The sequence below is a fragment of the Monodon monoceros genome, unplaced genomic scaffold, assembly GCF_005190385.1.
Source record: "Monodon monoceros isolate NGI ecotype Baffin Bay Population unplaced genomic scaffold, NGI_Narwhal_1 Super_Scaffold_22, whole genome shotgun sequence".
In the NCBI taxonomy this organism is placed as follows: Eukaryota; Metazoa; Chordata; class Mammalia; order Artiodactyla; family Monodontidae; genus Monodon; species Monodon monoceros.
Genome location: NW_021703779.1, coordinates 32,957,965 through 32,974,723, shown reverse-complemented (window position 1 = coordinate 32,974,723; position 16,759 = coordinate 32,957,965). Strand labels below are relative to the sequence as shown.

The window sequence follows — 16,759 nt, the reverse complement described above, 5'->3', positions numbered from 1 at the left end:
CACACACACACACACACACACACACACACACACACACACACACACACACAAAACGGTCTTCTAAACCAAATGGATAACAACTTCTAGGACCTTAAGTGAAATGAAAATCAAGATGGAGTCACTATTGCTAAGAGAGCTCTCTAAAATGGAGCTGGGAGGCCATTAAGGAAGTGTGACTTATGCATGTCTCAGCCTGGATGGAATCTGATCTTTGGACCTGATGAAGCCTCCCAGAACACCGGCCAGAAACTCAAGATACTTATCTGACCGTGACCCTAAAGTAACTCGTGACAGTCTATCTATTATCGGACCCCTACCCTAAAACAACTTGTGTTCCTTAAGGACAGATATTTTCTGACTCAAGTCAGAGTCAGTCACCGTTCTCTCTCTCCAGGCAACTTTTAACCATCCATCATGTGGCTTTTTGTCTCTATAAGCCCCTGACTCTTTCTCTTCCCCAGAGCATTCTTTAGGGGTTACCCGAATGTGGGGGTCTCCCAAATTGCAATTCTTAGGATCCCAGATAAACACTTTTCTTATCTGCAGCCTCCTGCATTATTATTATTTTTTTGGTTGACACCCTTTACTGTGCCTTGTAGAAATTTAGAATCAACATGATACTCTGTGCCCCAAAATGTGAAAGTGTGGATAAAATGTGACTCTTTGATTGAAAAGGCCCAGGGAAATATTGTAGGGTTGAGTTGTAGTTGGTGGATGCATAGTCTTCTTTTTGGATTGTGTGAGGATTTTTCTTTTAAGACCATTTTTTTAGAGCAGTTTTAGGTTCGCAGAAAAATTGAGGAAGGTACAGACTTTTCCCATATACCCCCTGCCCAGAGGTTGCAGGTTCTTACTACAGAAAAAGGACAGGATGATTTTTATAGTTGAATGACTGCAGGACAAAAGACAAAAGCTGCCTTTGAAATAAAGCTTCTCAGACGCATGGCTCTCGGTTCAGGAAACCAGAGAATTCTATGGTGGTCATTATTTAGAACAGTGAGGAAAATGAGTACAGCAGAAAATGTGGAATGCTGTGAGCATTGGATACAAGCCAAACGTTTGAAATGATTGTTTATTAACTTCTTTTCTGCCTGAATTTGTTTAGCTTTTTTTTTTTCTTCTTTTCTCGCCCGAGAAGTGAGGATCATTTTTCCACACCTGCATGATAGGGTAGCATCCAGGGCTCCATTTCCATCACAGTGCAGGAGGGGATGGCGGCAGGATCCTGACAGATCTTAATTTCGCTTCTGTCTCAGAACTTCACGTTTCAGGAAAAATCTTCCTCCTTGTCAACAGCAAATTAAGTTAGAGTTAATAGCTATGTTTCTTGTGTTTCCCCTGGCTGTGGGCGGCTTCGAGCAGCTTCTGTCACTGTGTGAGAGGCTGAATGAGAGGTCACGCTTCTCCTTCTCGCTGAAACAAAAGAAAGATTCAGTCATAATGTTTTCTGCTTGGCTTAGCACATACCCTGGGATGCTTACATATTTTGCATTGCGATTCTAGGGAAATGTTAATTTCAAGAGCAGGTATCCCCCATGAGGATCAGTTATCAGGGTGGTTAACCATGTTTGTTCTTCATTTATATTTTACAAACGTATTTGTAGCTTTGGTTCATGTCTGATACTGAGCCTTGCCAGTTGTCAGAGAGCTGTAGCTTTCTGTTCACAGCATGATGAACTGGCAGGAGGGGGCCTCCAATGGGAGCTGATGGCTTGTGGGGGCCGAGGGAGGGGCCACACGTGCCAGGGCCTATGAGGGCTTATGAGGTTTGTTACTTTGTTATCCAAGTGAATAAGACACTAGTCTTACTGCCTTCGTCCTGGCGCCCACACAGCAGGCTGAGGGACCCTGTTGAAACCGGAATCAGATCACGTCACTCCACGGCTTCGCACGTTCCCCTGGGTTCTCATTTCACTCAGAGGAAGGACAGAGTCTTCACAATGGCTCCCAAAGCCCTCCTCGATCGGACCCATGCCCGCCTCTTACCTCTCCAGCCTCTTCTATTATTCTCCACCCCCCTCGCTCCATCCACTTGGACCACACTGGTCTTCTTGCTGGGCCTAGGACACACCAAGCCCATACCCTCCTCTGGTCCCTTGCATTTGCTGTCTCTTCTGCCTGGAATTCTCTTCCCCCGGATTTCCTCAAGGCACCCTCCCTCATCTTCCACAAATCTCTGCTTAGAAGTCATCTTCTCACGGAGGCTTACCCTGACTGCTACATTTTAATTAGCACCCTCCAGACACCGCACTCACACATATATACCTAACTTTTCTCATCTCTGCTTTCATTGTCCCATAGCCCTCTGTCATCATTTAACATTCTAGATTATCTTTCTTGATGGTTGTATCATCTGTCTTTCCTACTGTGTACAACGTAAGCTCCAAGAAGGCATTGATTTTTACCTTGATATGATATTCACTGCTCTAGTCCAAGCCCCTGGAATAGCACTTGGAATATAGCCAGGTTGAGCATCCATTAATGGTTTGCCAGGACCGTTCCAGTTATGCCTGAGGTCCTGGTGTGATTATTAACGGCACTCCCTTCGCTGTGCAAAGTGTTAATGATTAGATTTATGGTCACTGTACACAGAGGAGAGGCTCAGTAACTATATCTTTATTTATTTGTTTTTTTCATTTCAGTTTATGGACAATGTATCTGCTAGGGTTTTTTGGTTATTTGGGGTTTTTTTTGGGGGGGGGGTACGCGGGCCTCTCACTGTTGTGGCCTCTCCCGTTGCGGAGCACAGGCTCCGGACGTGCAGGCTCATCGGCCATGGCTCACGGGCCTAGCCACTCCGCGGCATGTGGGATCTTCCCGGACCAGGGCTGGAACCCGTGTCTCCTGCCCTGGTGGGCGGATTCTTAACCACTGCGCCACCAGGGAAGCCCTCAATAAAGACTTTTAAAATGGTCCACATCAAAAAAAAAAAAAAAAAAAAAAAAAAAGAAAGAAAGAAAAACAGGATCCTTAATGCTTTACTCTCTTGAATGAACTCTGTGAAGTCTTTACGTATATTCAAAATCATCCTTTTCTTAATGAAGACTGTGGCTCCCCTTCTATTTGCCTTGTTAATCTGTGACTTTCCCTTGTTTCAAAATATATTCTTGAATATCTTTTTTAATATATCTTTCACCTTGATTTCTCTTATTCCCTGTATTAGTTTTCTGTTGCTGACCTAGCAGCTGCCCACAAGCTTTTAGCAGCTCAAAACAACACAAATTTATCATCTCACGTTTCTGCAGGTCAAAAATATGGGTTGGATCAGCGGGTTTTTCTACTCTGGGTCCCACAAAGCTGAAATCAAGGCATTGGCTGGCCTGGGCACTTACGTGGAGGCTCTGAGAGCTATTCCCCTGCTAGGCACATTCAGGTTTTTAGCGGGATTCAGTTCCATGCTGCTTTAGGACTGACGCCCCCATTTCCTTGCCGGCTGTTGTCTGGGAGTCGTTTACAGCTCCTGGAAGCTGCCCACATTCCTTGGTTTGTGGTCCCTTTTTACCTTCAAAGCCAGCAAGAGGTGGTCGACTTCCTCTCCCAATTGGAATCTCCCTGACCTGTTCCTCCCTAGCATCTCTCCTCCATTCTCCTCTGCTGCTGCATCTCTCTGACTCACTTTTCAGCCTTCCTCTTTTGTTTCTCTGGATTCATTTGTTTCTAAAGGGCCCACATAGATAACCCAGAATATTCTCCCTATTATAAGGTTAACTGATTAATCGCTGTTCATCAGTTATTGATGAACTGGTAATTGTAATAAACTGTAAGAACTGTAAGAAACAGATGAATTACATCTGCAAAGCCCCTTCACAGCAGCACCTAGCTTAGTACTGGGTTGAATAAGCAGGAAAGGGGACTCTTGGGGGAGTCACCTTTAAGAATTCTGCCTGTCACACTCCTCCTGCTTTTGAAAATGTATATTTGAATCTCGCTTCAAAATGTTTACTGTCAGGCACTTGAGGTGTTTTTACTTGTGAGTATGAGGGTCTCCCTGCCCTGCAGCTCCCCAAATGATGCCTGCGAAGGTGGTAAAATGGGTGGGCAGAATCTTGGGCTGGACTTAAAAAGTAGACTCATTTGGTGAGAACTGATTTGTGAGAGTCCTCCGGCTTCTGGCTGGTACTCAGTAGCTTCATTCCTTCCTACCAGCAGAGTGTTCAGTAAATACCAAAATTCGATGTCAACAGTATGTCTCCAAGTCTCTGATTTCCCAGGCAGGGGAAACGGGTAGGAGGATGTGCACAGGGCTTAGAAAACTCCAGCACGGGAGCATAATTATCAAAACGGTGCACCCGGGGGCTTCCCTGGTGGCGCAGTGGTTGAGAGTCCGCCTGCCGATGCAGGGGACGCGGGTTCGTGCCCCGGTCCGGGAAGATCCCACATGCCGCGGAGCGGCTGGGCCCGTGAGCCCTGGCCGCTGAGCCTGCGCGTCCGGAGCCTGTGCTCCGCAACGGGAGAGGCCCGCGTACAGCAAAATAAATAAAAAAATAAAATAAAAAGAAAAACGGTGCACCCGGGAAGTGGAGGTGGGAGGATCCCACGGAACTGAGGCCCACCAGATAGATGTGAATTGTGACAAGGGACATGTGGGTGATGATTCTGAAACTGCCGCAGTAACTCCTCTCTGGAGCTAGGATAGGTCAAAGGCGGTGGTTCTCCAAGTGTGAGTCCTAGACCAATCAGCGTCACCTGGGAACTTGTTAGAAGCGTCAGTTCTTGGGCCCCATTCCCGACCTATTGAATCAGAAACGCTAGGGCTAGGGCCCAGGTGTCCGTGTTTTAACATGCCCTCCAGGTGATTCTGATGCAGGCTGGAAGGAGTCCAACAGTGATTTCAAAGGGATTCCAAGAGGTTCCCCTTTCTGAAGATTAGGCTGCTCTCAAGATAATGGAGAGAAAGGAAAGGGGTTTGCTCCCTGGTTGGGGTCCCCTTCTGTTTAGCCATCACACTGCACAAGAAACGGAAAGAGACACATTATCTGCAGGAGGTAAGGGTGTAAGGTTAAAATATCACGGACACTCTCAGTTACCTTTCATGCATAACACCGTGTTAGTGATTTTCTGAGAAGACGTGAGCACAGAATTATTTCCTCTAGAAATTTATACGCAAGACGCAGTTCCTTAACATCATATTTGAACATTTCCTCTAGAACGGGAGTTTTTGTTGCCCGGAACCTCTGGGAACATTTTCCAACTTCAGTAATCTAGGGCTATACTTAGTGCCCAGGGGAAAGAATATTTAAAATTTGAAAAACATTCCCCAAGAGATTCTGATCAAGTTCAGCGTTTCTCTGGTCCTGGTGAAAGCCACGGAGGAAAGAGTGATCACGTCACGGTTCCAACCTGAGCTGAAGGTATTCCTAAGTCGTTCAACTGAAGCCCTTCAGGTCTGTCAGCTTTTCACTCACGACCCAGGGTGTGGAGGGCCCTGTTACCAATTTGGCTGCTAGATGGCTGGTGCTGAATAAAAGTAAGGGTCTAAACAGCAACAGTGAGCCCTGGCTCTCTACAGTGAGCTTCTCCTTTGATTGAACTTGGATGTGGGGCTGGCAAGTTGCCCAGACCATCAGAGAGTGAAAGAATTTATTGTGAGTAAATGCTTGAGGCGGAGGGAGTGGAAAAGGTCAAGGACACGGTTGAACTCAGACATCAGCCTGGCTTCATAAAGAGAGGCGTGGGCCGTGTTAAAGGAATTGAGGCTTTTGTCCTCTTTTTCTTTCTTTGCTAAATGCTGATTGACTCCCTTTTCACTGAGACGGTATGCTTTGGCTTTTGTTTTCCTCTGTTTTGTTTTTTGGTTGGCCTGGAAGCTCCATGACCAAAAGAAATGGCTTTTCTTGATGTTTTGTCTTCAAGTTTTGACATACCCAAGTAGCAACTCCTGAAACTTGTTCCTTGAGAGCTGCCTGCCCCCCAGCTCTGCCATTTCCAAACTCTGTAAGCTTGGGCAAGTCACTTAGCGCCTCAGCGTCTCATCTGCAACATACAGATATAATAGTTCTTACCTCACTGGGTGACTTTAAGGGCTGAATGGTTCATAAGTGGCAAGTGCTTACAACCACGCCTCACATAGAACAGGCGCACAGCAAGTATGAAAATTCTTATTGCTGTTGTGGTGGCTGTTTGCCCTGCCCTGGGTCTCTTACTTCTCACACTTCCCGTCCTTCACCCAGTATGTACCACGTGCCTGGTGGCCATAACTAGGGGAGAAGACAGACGCCATGGATTGGGGGTGAAATAGTTCCCCATAGGCCACATCCCATCTGCATTCATAGTACCTCCTTGTCTTCTCTGACTGACCGAGAGTTCCTGAATGAAATGGTAGGAGAGTGAAAGAATAGCAAAGAATTACTTTAATGACCTGAAAATGTGGCCTTTTAGCATCTAGAAATGTAAACAGTAGAAACTAGCACAAACAAATTTTAAATCATTCCAACATAACGTACAGACCGTGTCAGTCAGAATAGGCAACGTCTTGTGCAGGGAAGCCCAGCATTGTAAGAATGTATGATAACAAGGGCTTATTCCTTGCTCACATAACCAGTCTGTCCTGGTGAAGCTGGGTCCCTCCTCCATAGCTCTCTTCTCTGGCCGACTTGGGCTGGAAGGGCAGCCAGCATCTGGAGGGTTGCCATGTTGTAACCATGGCACATGAAGAAGGTCACGAGGGACTTCCCTGGGGGTCCAGTGGATAAGACTCCGGGCTCCCAATGCAGGGGGCCCGGGTTTGATCCCACACGCTGCAACTGAGAGCCCGCACGCATGCTGCAACTAAAGATCCCGCACGCATGCTGCAACTAAAGATCCCGCCCGCCACAAGGAGGATCCCATGTGCCGCACTGCACTAAGGCCCGGTGCAGCCAAATAAATAAATAGATAAAAGAAATATTAAAAAGAAAAAAGAAAAGTAAAGCTTAAAATAGGATAAACAAGAAAAAGAAAACAGTCACGAGGCAAATCATGTACTCGCTCTTAAAGCTGCAGCCCAGAAATCAGCCACTTCTCCTCACAGTCCTTTGGCTAAAGCAAGTCAGCTGTCTATGCTTAACTTCCACAGGGTACATTTTTTTTTTTTTTTTCTTGTGGTACGCGGGCCTCTCCCGTTGCAGAGCACAGGCTCTGGACGCGCAGGCTCAGCGGCCATGGCTCACGGGCCCAGCCGCTCCGCGGCACGTGGGATCTTCCCGGACCGGGGCACGAACCCGTGTCCCCTGCATCGGCAGGCGGACTCTCAACCACTGCGCCACCAGGGAAGCCCCACAGGGTACATTTAATCTTTGAAGCAATATCCTAAAAACTATAAACATTGTAAACTATTGCTTCAAAAGAAATAATGAAAAATATTTCGTATTTAACAGTATAAGGACACAAATGAACCTGAAGTGAATCATCTCAACCCCAGGTGCAAATTATACCAAGTCAGTTTTTTCAGTCTTAACTCCCTTTATTTTTGGCCGCACTGTGTGGCACGCGGGATCTCAGTTCTTCGACCAGGGATCAAACCCGTGCCCCTGCGTCGGGAGCATGGAGCCTTAACCACTGGAGCACCAGGGAAGTCCTTCATGTAATATTTACATGATTAGTATACTTTTTCAAAACCATCACCATAAGCAGAATGATACAATTTTCAAACACTTCAATTGTCTAAGAAAGAACTGCATAAAAAGATCAGTCTCATTCCCATTTTAGAACAATAGAGAGATAAGTGGAATTTCTCTCCCTGACTTATTTGTATTATCCTACATTTGTAGATATATAATTCCTAAAGTATATTTTTCTGTAATGTCTTTTGTTCCTGGTGTTCAGTGTATGCATATATGTATTCCAATTGCTTTAATTCAAAGAAACTACTTAAAATTTAACTAAGGAAATATATTTTTGAGAAAGTCTATCAAGTTTACTAGGTTGTAAACATGGACTACAGTCTTTTTCCTTTTAAGTTAACCTTGGTAATTCCAGCTGTATAATTCAGTGTTTGCATTTAAAGCCAACTCTGAATTATCCACAGCCATGAAATGAGAATAATAATAAACAGTATCTTAAGTTACTGTTTTATATACTTATTTAATCCCTTCAATGCTCAGAAGGAGGTGCTATTATCCCCCCCCGCCCCCATTTTACAATTTTGGAGATTGAGGAGAGGCTAAGAGACTTAACCAGGGTGACACAGTAAGTGGCAGAGAGAGCATGCAAATCCTAGTCTCCCTGGGCACCAGAGTCGGTGCTCTTAATACCACGCTATGCTCAGGCGCTGACCAAGCCCCCCCAAAGTGAAGTAAGACCATTTTGATTATCCAACTGAACTTATCCACATGGAATCCCTGAATATATAAAACAAAAACAGGATTACTTAGGGCCAGATAAAAATACATCCCAGTGAGTTAAGAGTAGGTATAATTTACCCAAAAGCATAATGATCACCTACCCACACAGGTAGAATGGGTCCAATACAATGATATCTATGTTTAAAGTATATAAGTAGGGAGTAGCAGGCTTTTGTAGGCTAAACGGATGAAAAAACAGTTGTGCTTATAGATAAGCAGCCGAATTCTTAATATTAAAGGAAAGACAACTATTTAAAAAATTGGGTTAAACTGGTAGGTATGTCAAAGGCTTCTTTAGTAAAAGTAGAGATGAACAGCAAGGAATGTGCATTAACTCCAACTCACCTATTAACACATGAACCTCCAGGCCTGCCAAGAGACTTAGAGTGGCCAGACGTGTCATAATAGGCTTTTAGTTTTCAGCAGGATCAGAGAGAAATCACATTTTAACTCCGATTAATTCCAACATCCTGTTAATTGAATACCTTGACAAGCTGGTTAATGAGACCGTGGACGGAAGAATGTAAGAGCACTTGTTTTTTATTGTGGCTTTTCAGTTTACATTTCCTTCATAAAGAAAAGCTGATAAATTACACTGGAACATCTATATTTGTAACCAGAAAATAAATTGCTATTACAGTAACTTTGCTGTGGTAGGCAGGCTACAGTATAAAGGGCATTTATTTTTAGGTAGATTGCTGGTGTTCAAAAATGTTCTATTTGCAAGGCTAGCTTGGTTAGCTACTATGCAGAAAAGAGTTAAGATAACATGCCTGAGACTGCTTTCGGAAGAATGGTCTGTTAGTAAGGTTGGACCTTGCCTGGCATCTGGGAACTTGGGTTTTGGGAGGGTTCCCACCAGTCCCAGAACTGATAAGGGTGACTCACTGTGTCTAAGTGGTTTGTGCAGTGTAGTGCCTGCTGAACTCTGCTTTCCTTCTGGGGGGAGTTTTGATGTATGGTTGACAGAGGGGACCTACGTGGCCAGCCCCCAATGAAAAGCCCAAATGCTAAGTCTCTAATGGGCGTCCCAGGGCAGTAACATCACACACGTGTTGCTGCATTTTTGTTGCTGGGGGAAGAGTGCGCTCTGAGTGACCCCTCATGGGAGGAATGAAACCAAGTAGGACCGTGTGGGCCCTCCCTGGTGGAAAAGCGCCTCTGTGTCCCCCGTTTCTTGTCTGTAGAAAAAGGCTTTAGTCTCCTAGACCCTTCGTGAGTTCCAAAGAGCAGACTCAAACATTTGCTCATTGGGGATGTGAGGGAATGCAGAAACAAAGGAGGAGCAATCAAGCAAGAAAAGTAATGACAGCTTAAACAGTAGTTCAGCAATAAAACAGAGTCTTAGTTCCTCCTCAAGAGAGCCACATAATAATCTGACGTACATCTTTGAGTTGTTCTGCACAAACTAAGACTCCCCACCCAGGTGAAGGAGGGTGACTACACGCTGACCACAAGCAAGTAGACCTGAGACTGATTGGAACCAGAAGTTTGATGATTGATTAAGATTACTGAAACATCACCCTGTTACCTCACCACCAACCAATCAGAAGAAAGTCTTGCATCCTGCAGCCCTCCCCCCAAATGTTGCCTTCAAAAACCCTCCCCTGAAGCCACCAAGGAGTTCTGGTCTTTTGAGCATGAGCTGCCCATTCTCCTTGCTTGGCGTCCCGCAAATAAATGCTGTACTTTCCTTTACCACACCTGGTGTCAGTAGACTGGCTTTGCTGCTCGGTGGGCACACGGACCCAAATTTGGTTTAGTAACTGGAAGAGACTAAAAGAAAGCCTGCATGTGGATTCCTCTAGATTCTGCTTGTGTCTTTTTCCCTCGTGATCTGGCTGTATATCCATACTGTATCGCCGTAATACATCTTAGCCATGTGTGCCACTATATGCTGAGTCCCGTGAGTCCTTCTAGTGAATCTGAAGGTGGGGATGGTCTTGGAAACCCTTCAGCACAGCTATTTTCTACAGGCATTTTATAACCACAGGCTTTAGTTTGAAAAGCAGTGCTAAGTACATGTGTTTCATCAGAAAGATGATGTCTTGCCCCTGTTCTGACCAGATAAATAAAACTCCAAATATATTTGCAATCCTTGATTTCAATACATCAGCCCGCAACAAACATTTTACACAGTAAGAAGCTCTGGAAGAGAATCAGGAAGGCAGTGAATGCACACAGCAGAAACAATAGTTCACTTTTGAAGAAAAGTAAGCAGAAATGTCATTGTTCCTTTAGCCTTGGGGCACAATTATTCTTTGTTCTGAGAATTGTAAAAAGAATAAAATCCAAGAAGCCATATGAAGATCTCCTGTGGACTTTTAAAAATATCAGCCAGGGGAGAAAGTGGGCAGAGATAGAGGGATCGTGTTATCAACAAATGTTGTCTTTTTTGCTTGTTTGTTATTTTGTAATGCTTTCCTCTTCTTTTAAAAATTTTTTGCGCTTTGTGAATGTTGTCTTTTAAAATTACAATAACATTACCTTCACTACAACATCAGTATGTGTTTTATCTACTCTCCTTTTTAGGTACTGGGGGGCTGTGAAATATTTGTGAACAAAGGAAGAAAAAGCATTCACACTGTATGTTTTGAAATGGAATTGAAAACAAAAGAAAAGAACAAAGCAGAGCATTCACTGAGATCATCACATGAAAAGAGAAGATGCCTGACAGGATTAAAATGCCAGTGCCTGGCATCAGGTAAAATTAAAATGTCAATTTCATAATAAATATGTCATGAAGAGATCCTGTAACACAGTATGAAATGTTAGAAAACGACAGTGTGGTGCAATGTACATCTTCTAAGCATCACTGTAGTTTTTTTCCTCATCCTTTAAAGCAATGTGGTTTTTCAGAATGCATAAAATACAATGTTAGGACAGCGTTTAACACGTTTCATATAGTTTCACAGGGTATTTCCAGAATATGAGTAATAATTTAAGGAAGATATTTCATCTATTGAGAGTATGGTTTGAAACTCTCTTCCTTTCTTCTACGATTCCTGTAACATTTATGCATCTTTAGCATCGGCCTCCCGTGTTTTTCCGCTTGCCACCCACTGACTACTTTGTAATTAAGTTTATTTTTTTCTCCACAAACTGAAGATTTCTTAATGGAAGAAATGGTGAAAGACTGGCCTTAAGGGGCAACGGGTTTTGCCAGAAAGTTGCAAAAGGATAAGGTTAAAAAGAAGAAAGATAGTGAGAGTAATGAATAGTTTGAGGACTAGAGATGGCACGGAGTTACTCGAATTGCAATGTGAAGCCTATTGAAATGATCTGTCGTTAAAATAGAAGTGATGTGACAAATAGCTATGTCTATCAAAGAACTTTAATATTGTCTCAAAAAGGATTATTTTCCAATACTCTCAGTTCAGTTAGAATATATAAATCATTTGTAACAAAGATATTTTTATTTCTGTTACATTCCTCATAATAAAGGTGAGTAGATTTGGCTTCACAAAATTATTTCTAAGACCGTAAACTCCTTTAAGGAAGGGAAGTGAATCCATTATTCCTTACTTATATTTTTCTCCCCACACCCTCAGGCTCTTCTCAATGCTTAGTTCATAAAAGGAATTTGGAGAAAAGTGGAGGGGGTGATGGGGGCAGGTTGCTCCTTTTGTTGATAGGTCGACTTGAAGAAAAATGCACAATATAAGAGTTGTGAGTTTGGTGTTTGTTTTTAACTTTTTATTTTATACTGGGGTATAGTTGATTAACAATGTTGTATTGGTTTCAGGTGTACAACAGAGCGATTCAGTTATACATATTACATGTACCTGTTCTTTTTCAAATTTTTTTTCCCAATTAGGTTGTTACAAAATATTGAGCAGAGTTCCCTGTGCTACACAGCAGGTCCTTGTTGGGTATCCATTTTAACTATAGCAGTGTGTACATGTCAAGACCTTACTGGGGACTATTGCCCAGGAGACAGCCTCTCAGTAGTTCCGAGGGAACTGCTCTGAAGAGGAAGAGGAAGAGGAAGAAGCCTAGTTTATATATGATTTTTGGCTAGGGAATCTATGCAGTCAAGCATGCATCTTGGTAGAAGATTACTGCTATTCGCAAAGAACAGGTATCTCAGGTTAATGATTTTAGTGCTTTTCTATGTATGGGTCTAACTATCTAAAGGGCTTGTTTTTTCCAAAGCACAGAGTGCCTCATCCTGTTTTTCATCCTGAATTTTTCTCAGGGTACACTGTCAGTCAGTAACGACTTAGAGCTGGGTGCTGAGCAATGCTCTTTGCTCTTCTTTGTTTACAGCTATGTTATAAAAAATTAATTTTACTTTGTAATTCATAATTGAGAGGTGGACTGCAGCTCTATCTGATTTCAGTTCTAGAATTTCCACTGGGTTCTATTTATAGTTCATACTTCTTTGCTGAGAGTCCCTGTCTGTATATTCATTGTGAGGGTATTTTTATTTACTTCCCCTGAGCATAATTAAAATAGCTCCTTTAATATCCTTTAATAATTTGGACAACTGAGTCATCTTAGGGTTGATCTCTGTTGATTAACTTTTCTCCTAAAAATTGGGCCACGTTCTCCTGTTTTGTTGTATAATTTTGGATTTTTCCCCGGATGTTGTGAATGTTATATCATGGAGACTCTGGATTCTGCTCTAGTCTCCTGAAGAGTTGATTTCGATATTTTGCTTGTTTGTTTGTTTTTAAATCGGGTATGTCATTTGGTTGGTTTCAGACTTCATGGTCTGAATCTCCGGAGGTGGCAACATCTCAGATTTCAGCTCTCTTAGATTTAGCTGTGTTAATTTGAGCCTACCCTAGCACCTGTGCAGTTCAGGGGTCAGCCGCAGAATTGAGCAAAATTTGTAGAGAGAAATCGATGCACCCCCCTCTCTTGTCTCCTTTCCATTGTCACCCCCTTGCTTTCCAGTGGCTGTGGTTGCCCTGGATTCTATCCTCTATTTCTTCAGGCCAGAAATTCTGCAGATTTTCTGAGTTTCAGCCACTCCAGGTAGAGATATCTTTGTTTCTTCCTCAGTCTAACGGATGGAAAACTGGTACTGTGCTCTGTTCCTTCTTCCGAGTTTCAAATTCCCTCCAAGATCTACTGGTTTTGTTTATTCTCCTATGCCTCCCAGTCACTGTTTGTTTTATATTATTTTTGGTATTTTTTCCCCAGCATCTTAAATTGTTTCCTGTGGCAGGGTTGGATCTAGTAGAGCTACTCAGCTGTACTGATAGCAAAGCTGATAGCTCTATGTGATTTCAAATATGACAACTATAAAATGAACTTTGTGACTGTAAAAGTTTCTATGGTGTTTTCGCTAGTGGGATATTATAATAAAAATAATCGGCCTAGCTATTAAAAGTGAGCCTACCAAATATAACTTTTCTATAAGCTATTTAAATATTTTAAAAATAGAATTTTCAAAAGATAGTAAAATAAAAAGTAACCAGAACTATAATTACTTGGAAATTCATATTCTAAATTAAGGATATTTGAAGGAAGAATAAGTGGCATTACAGAAGACATAAGGTGAGAAGTAAACACAAAGGCTGTGACCTTGATTCTAAGTCATTATAGATAAAGACATTGGACTTCAGTATAGGTTTTCTCCCTCAAAGTCTGATGTGGGTTGGCAGGGGCTCTCGTCCATTTAGTGACTCAGGGATCCAGCTTCCCACCATCTTGTGATGTTGCCATGTAAACACGTGGCTTGCATGACCTCTGCTATAGGGAGAGAAAGAGCCAGAGAGTTGCTTGCACACAGGCTTTTTATAGCCGGACTTGGAAACGGCGTGCCGTTTTTGTCTACATTCCTTTGGCAAGAACTCAGTGAAATGCTCCCAATCCATCTGCAAGGGAGGTTGGGAATGTTGTCTTTCTGTGTGTCCAAGAAGAGGAAATGGTACGGTGAACACATGGCACCGTATGTGCAACGCTCTCCTTTTAATCGAGGCTACAAGAGGGAAAAAAAAAAAGATACGGTTTTTAAGTCCACATTTCTCTTCTTAATGGGAAAGAAAGTTGCTACTTCTTGCATATTACAAGAATACTGATAGGATCAAGATTACCTCAGAAAAGTATTTATGCAGTTGATCCAAAAGGAGCAGAGAGGCCCACTTACAGTAAAGAGTGACATCTTTAGTTATAGACAGACTGGTATTTGCGTACGAGGGCGGTGTTCTATAAGATGTTCTTTCTGCTCCCTTTTCTCAGTAGTTTTAGCAGCCTGCTCTTATATTATAAGGGCAATACGGAGTCTGTAGTTCTTGTACAATAAAAGATATAGGATATGTAGCTTTTATATACAAGAAGGTAATCTGCAGCCTATATGGAGGGTAGGAGCACTGAGAGCTTGCCACTGAGGGTTGGTGCAGCTGGGCTACCTTCATGCTGATTGTCCTTCAACCCCAGGGAGGCTGGTGGGCTGGGCTTTGAACTTTCCCTCCTGGGGCTCTCTGCCCTGACATGTGGGAGTGGCCTACGTGTAATCCATTCAGGAATCCCAAAGCTTGAAAAGTTCTCCATTGATTACTGATTCTCCCTTCAAAAGTATTCCCTACGTCAGATTTGGGACTTACTGTGCATGGTTTGTTTTATTGTTACAGTTGGGTTTTAATTTTTTTTTAACTTAGAATATCTTAGCTGATCTTTCATAGTTTCTCTGGTGGGGTTCTTTGTATTATTGTAACGAACTTTAACCTCTTTCCTGTTTTACTAAGTAAATGTTTAACACAGTTTTTTTTTAGCTCCTTTCATCCCTATATACAGAGAGGGAGAGAAGTGGAGCGAGAAACCAAAAGATAAAGGAATAGATGGCAATTTCTGTACACGATACAGGATTTTTGTGCAGAAATGATCAAAAACTATTTTCTGAAAGAGCCAGTATCTCTGTCACAATCATTTTATGAAGAAATTATTTTATTATTTTAATACCGTACATAATATTTTCTGGAATTTATAATATATTTCTAGAATTATAATACGTTAATATATTCTTGTATATTAATATATTATATATCATATTTTCTAGAATTTATACAATATAAAGTATACAAAAAATGCCCCAAAAAAATCAAAAAGAAAAAATTTGCTCACAGTCCCATCATTCATTCACTGTTTACAATTTAGAAAATGTGTGCACTGAAAACTTGATGATATTTGTAAGGAGATAGAGGGCAAATCCGTTACAAAATCATGAACAGCTGGTTAGCTGAGGAGGCAGTCTGTAGAAATGGAGAGAATGGAAGATTTGAGACAGTGATATTAGAAGAGCATGAAGCAACTAAATGAATGAAGAGGCGTCAGAGAGGAAAAATTTTTCCTCTACCCTTCTGAGTTCTTCTTGCCGGTCTAAGAATTAACCTGACATGAGACAGATTGACAGCAGAAAATCAAACAAAAATTTAGTAGCATGTAGACATGGGAGAGACCCAGGAAAACTGAGTAACTTGCCAGAATGTCTGAAGCCCTCACCTTAAATACCATCTTCAGCTAAAGACAAAAGAGGATGTTGGGGGCAGTGGTTTGGAACTTCAACGGGGAGGAAGGCAATTCACACGGAGATGGAAAAGCAGATGTTCGCTAAACAAATGTTTGCTGGGCCTTGCAGAGATGATGCAGAAACAGAGTGGACCCTGATCTCTAGGCCCTGCTGAGTTTCCCCAATACATCTAGCCTGTGTTCTTTAGATACCTCTAGTGATAGCTCTATTCTGGGAACAGGACTTCTGTCTAAATTCTTTTAGGTAGTGAGGTGGAAGGTCAGAGATTCTTCCTGAGTCTTTTGGGTCTTGATGGTTTTCAGCTTGAAATAATCCGCATGTCAAAGAGATACATTTTGGTGTGGCGAATTTTGTTCCCCTATAGAGTAAAAGTGTTATAAAGGTATAGTGTTAGGGCTTCCCTGGTGGCGCAGTGGTTGAGAGTCCGCCTGCCGATGCAGGGGATACGGGTTTGTGCCCCGGTCCAGGAAGATCCCACATGCCGCGGAGCGGCTGAGCCCATGAGCCATGGCCGCTGAGCCTGTGTGTCCGGAGCCTGTGCTCAGCAACGGGAGAGGCCGCAGAAGTGAGAGGCCCGCGTACTGCAAAAAAACAAAAAAAAACAAAAAAAAAACAACTTTCTTAACCTCAGATGTGCAATGAGGATGATAATAAGTGCTACCTCAAAAAGGTACGGGGAGGACTAAAAGTACATGACACATTGTAAATGTTCACATGTTATTATTAATACTGTTACTGCTACTATGTATATGGTTTATTCAAGAATGACTACGGGGACCATCTATTGATGGAGCCATACTCAAAGAAGACCCCCGGGCTTTAAGTCAAAAGACTGATAAATAAATATACATATAACTTTATGTTAAAATGAAGTTTTCAATTCTCCACTTTAGCCAGCTTTGCCAATTACCAAACCAATTCCAATCCTAATTGCTTTTTTTTTTTTTTTTTTTTTTTT

General features: G+C 42.5%; 1 protein-coding gene across 5 annotated transcripts in view; it reads left to right on the top strand.

The window, feature by feature from the left end:
- The window catches only part of PRRG1 (proline rich and Gla domain 1), a 266,644-nt gene that overhangs the window by 104,135 nt on the left and 145,750 nt on the right, over positions 1 to 16,759 (top strand). For all 5 annotated transcript variants that reach the window (XM_029241025.1, XM_029241021.1, XM_029241024.1 and 2 more), the window contains exon 2: positions 10,854 to 11,025. In XM_029241025.1, coding sequence (XP_029096858.1) covers positions 10,854 to 11,025 — 172 coding nt within the window. The remainder of the gene's footprint in view (positions 1 to 10,853; positions 11,026 to 16,759) is intronic.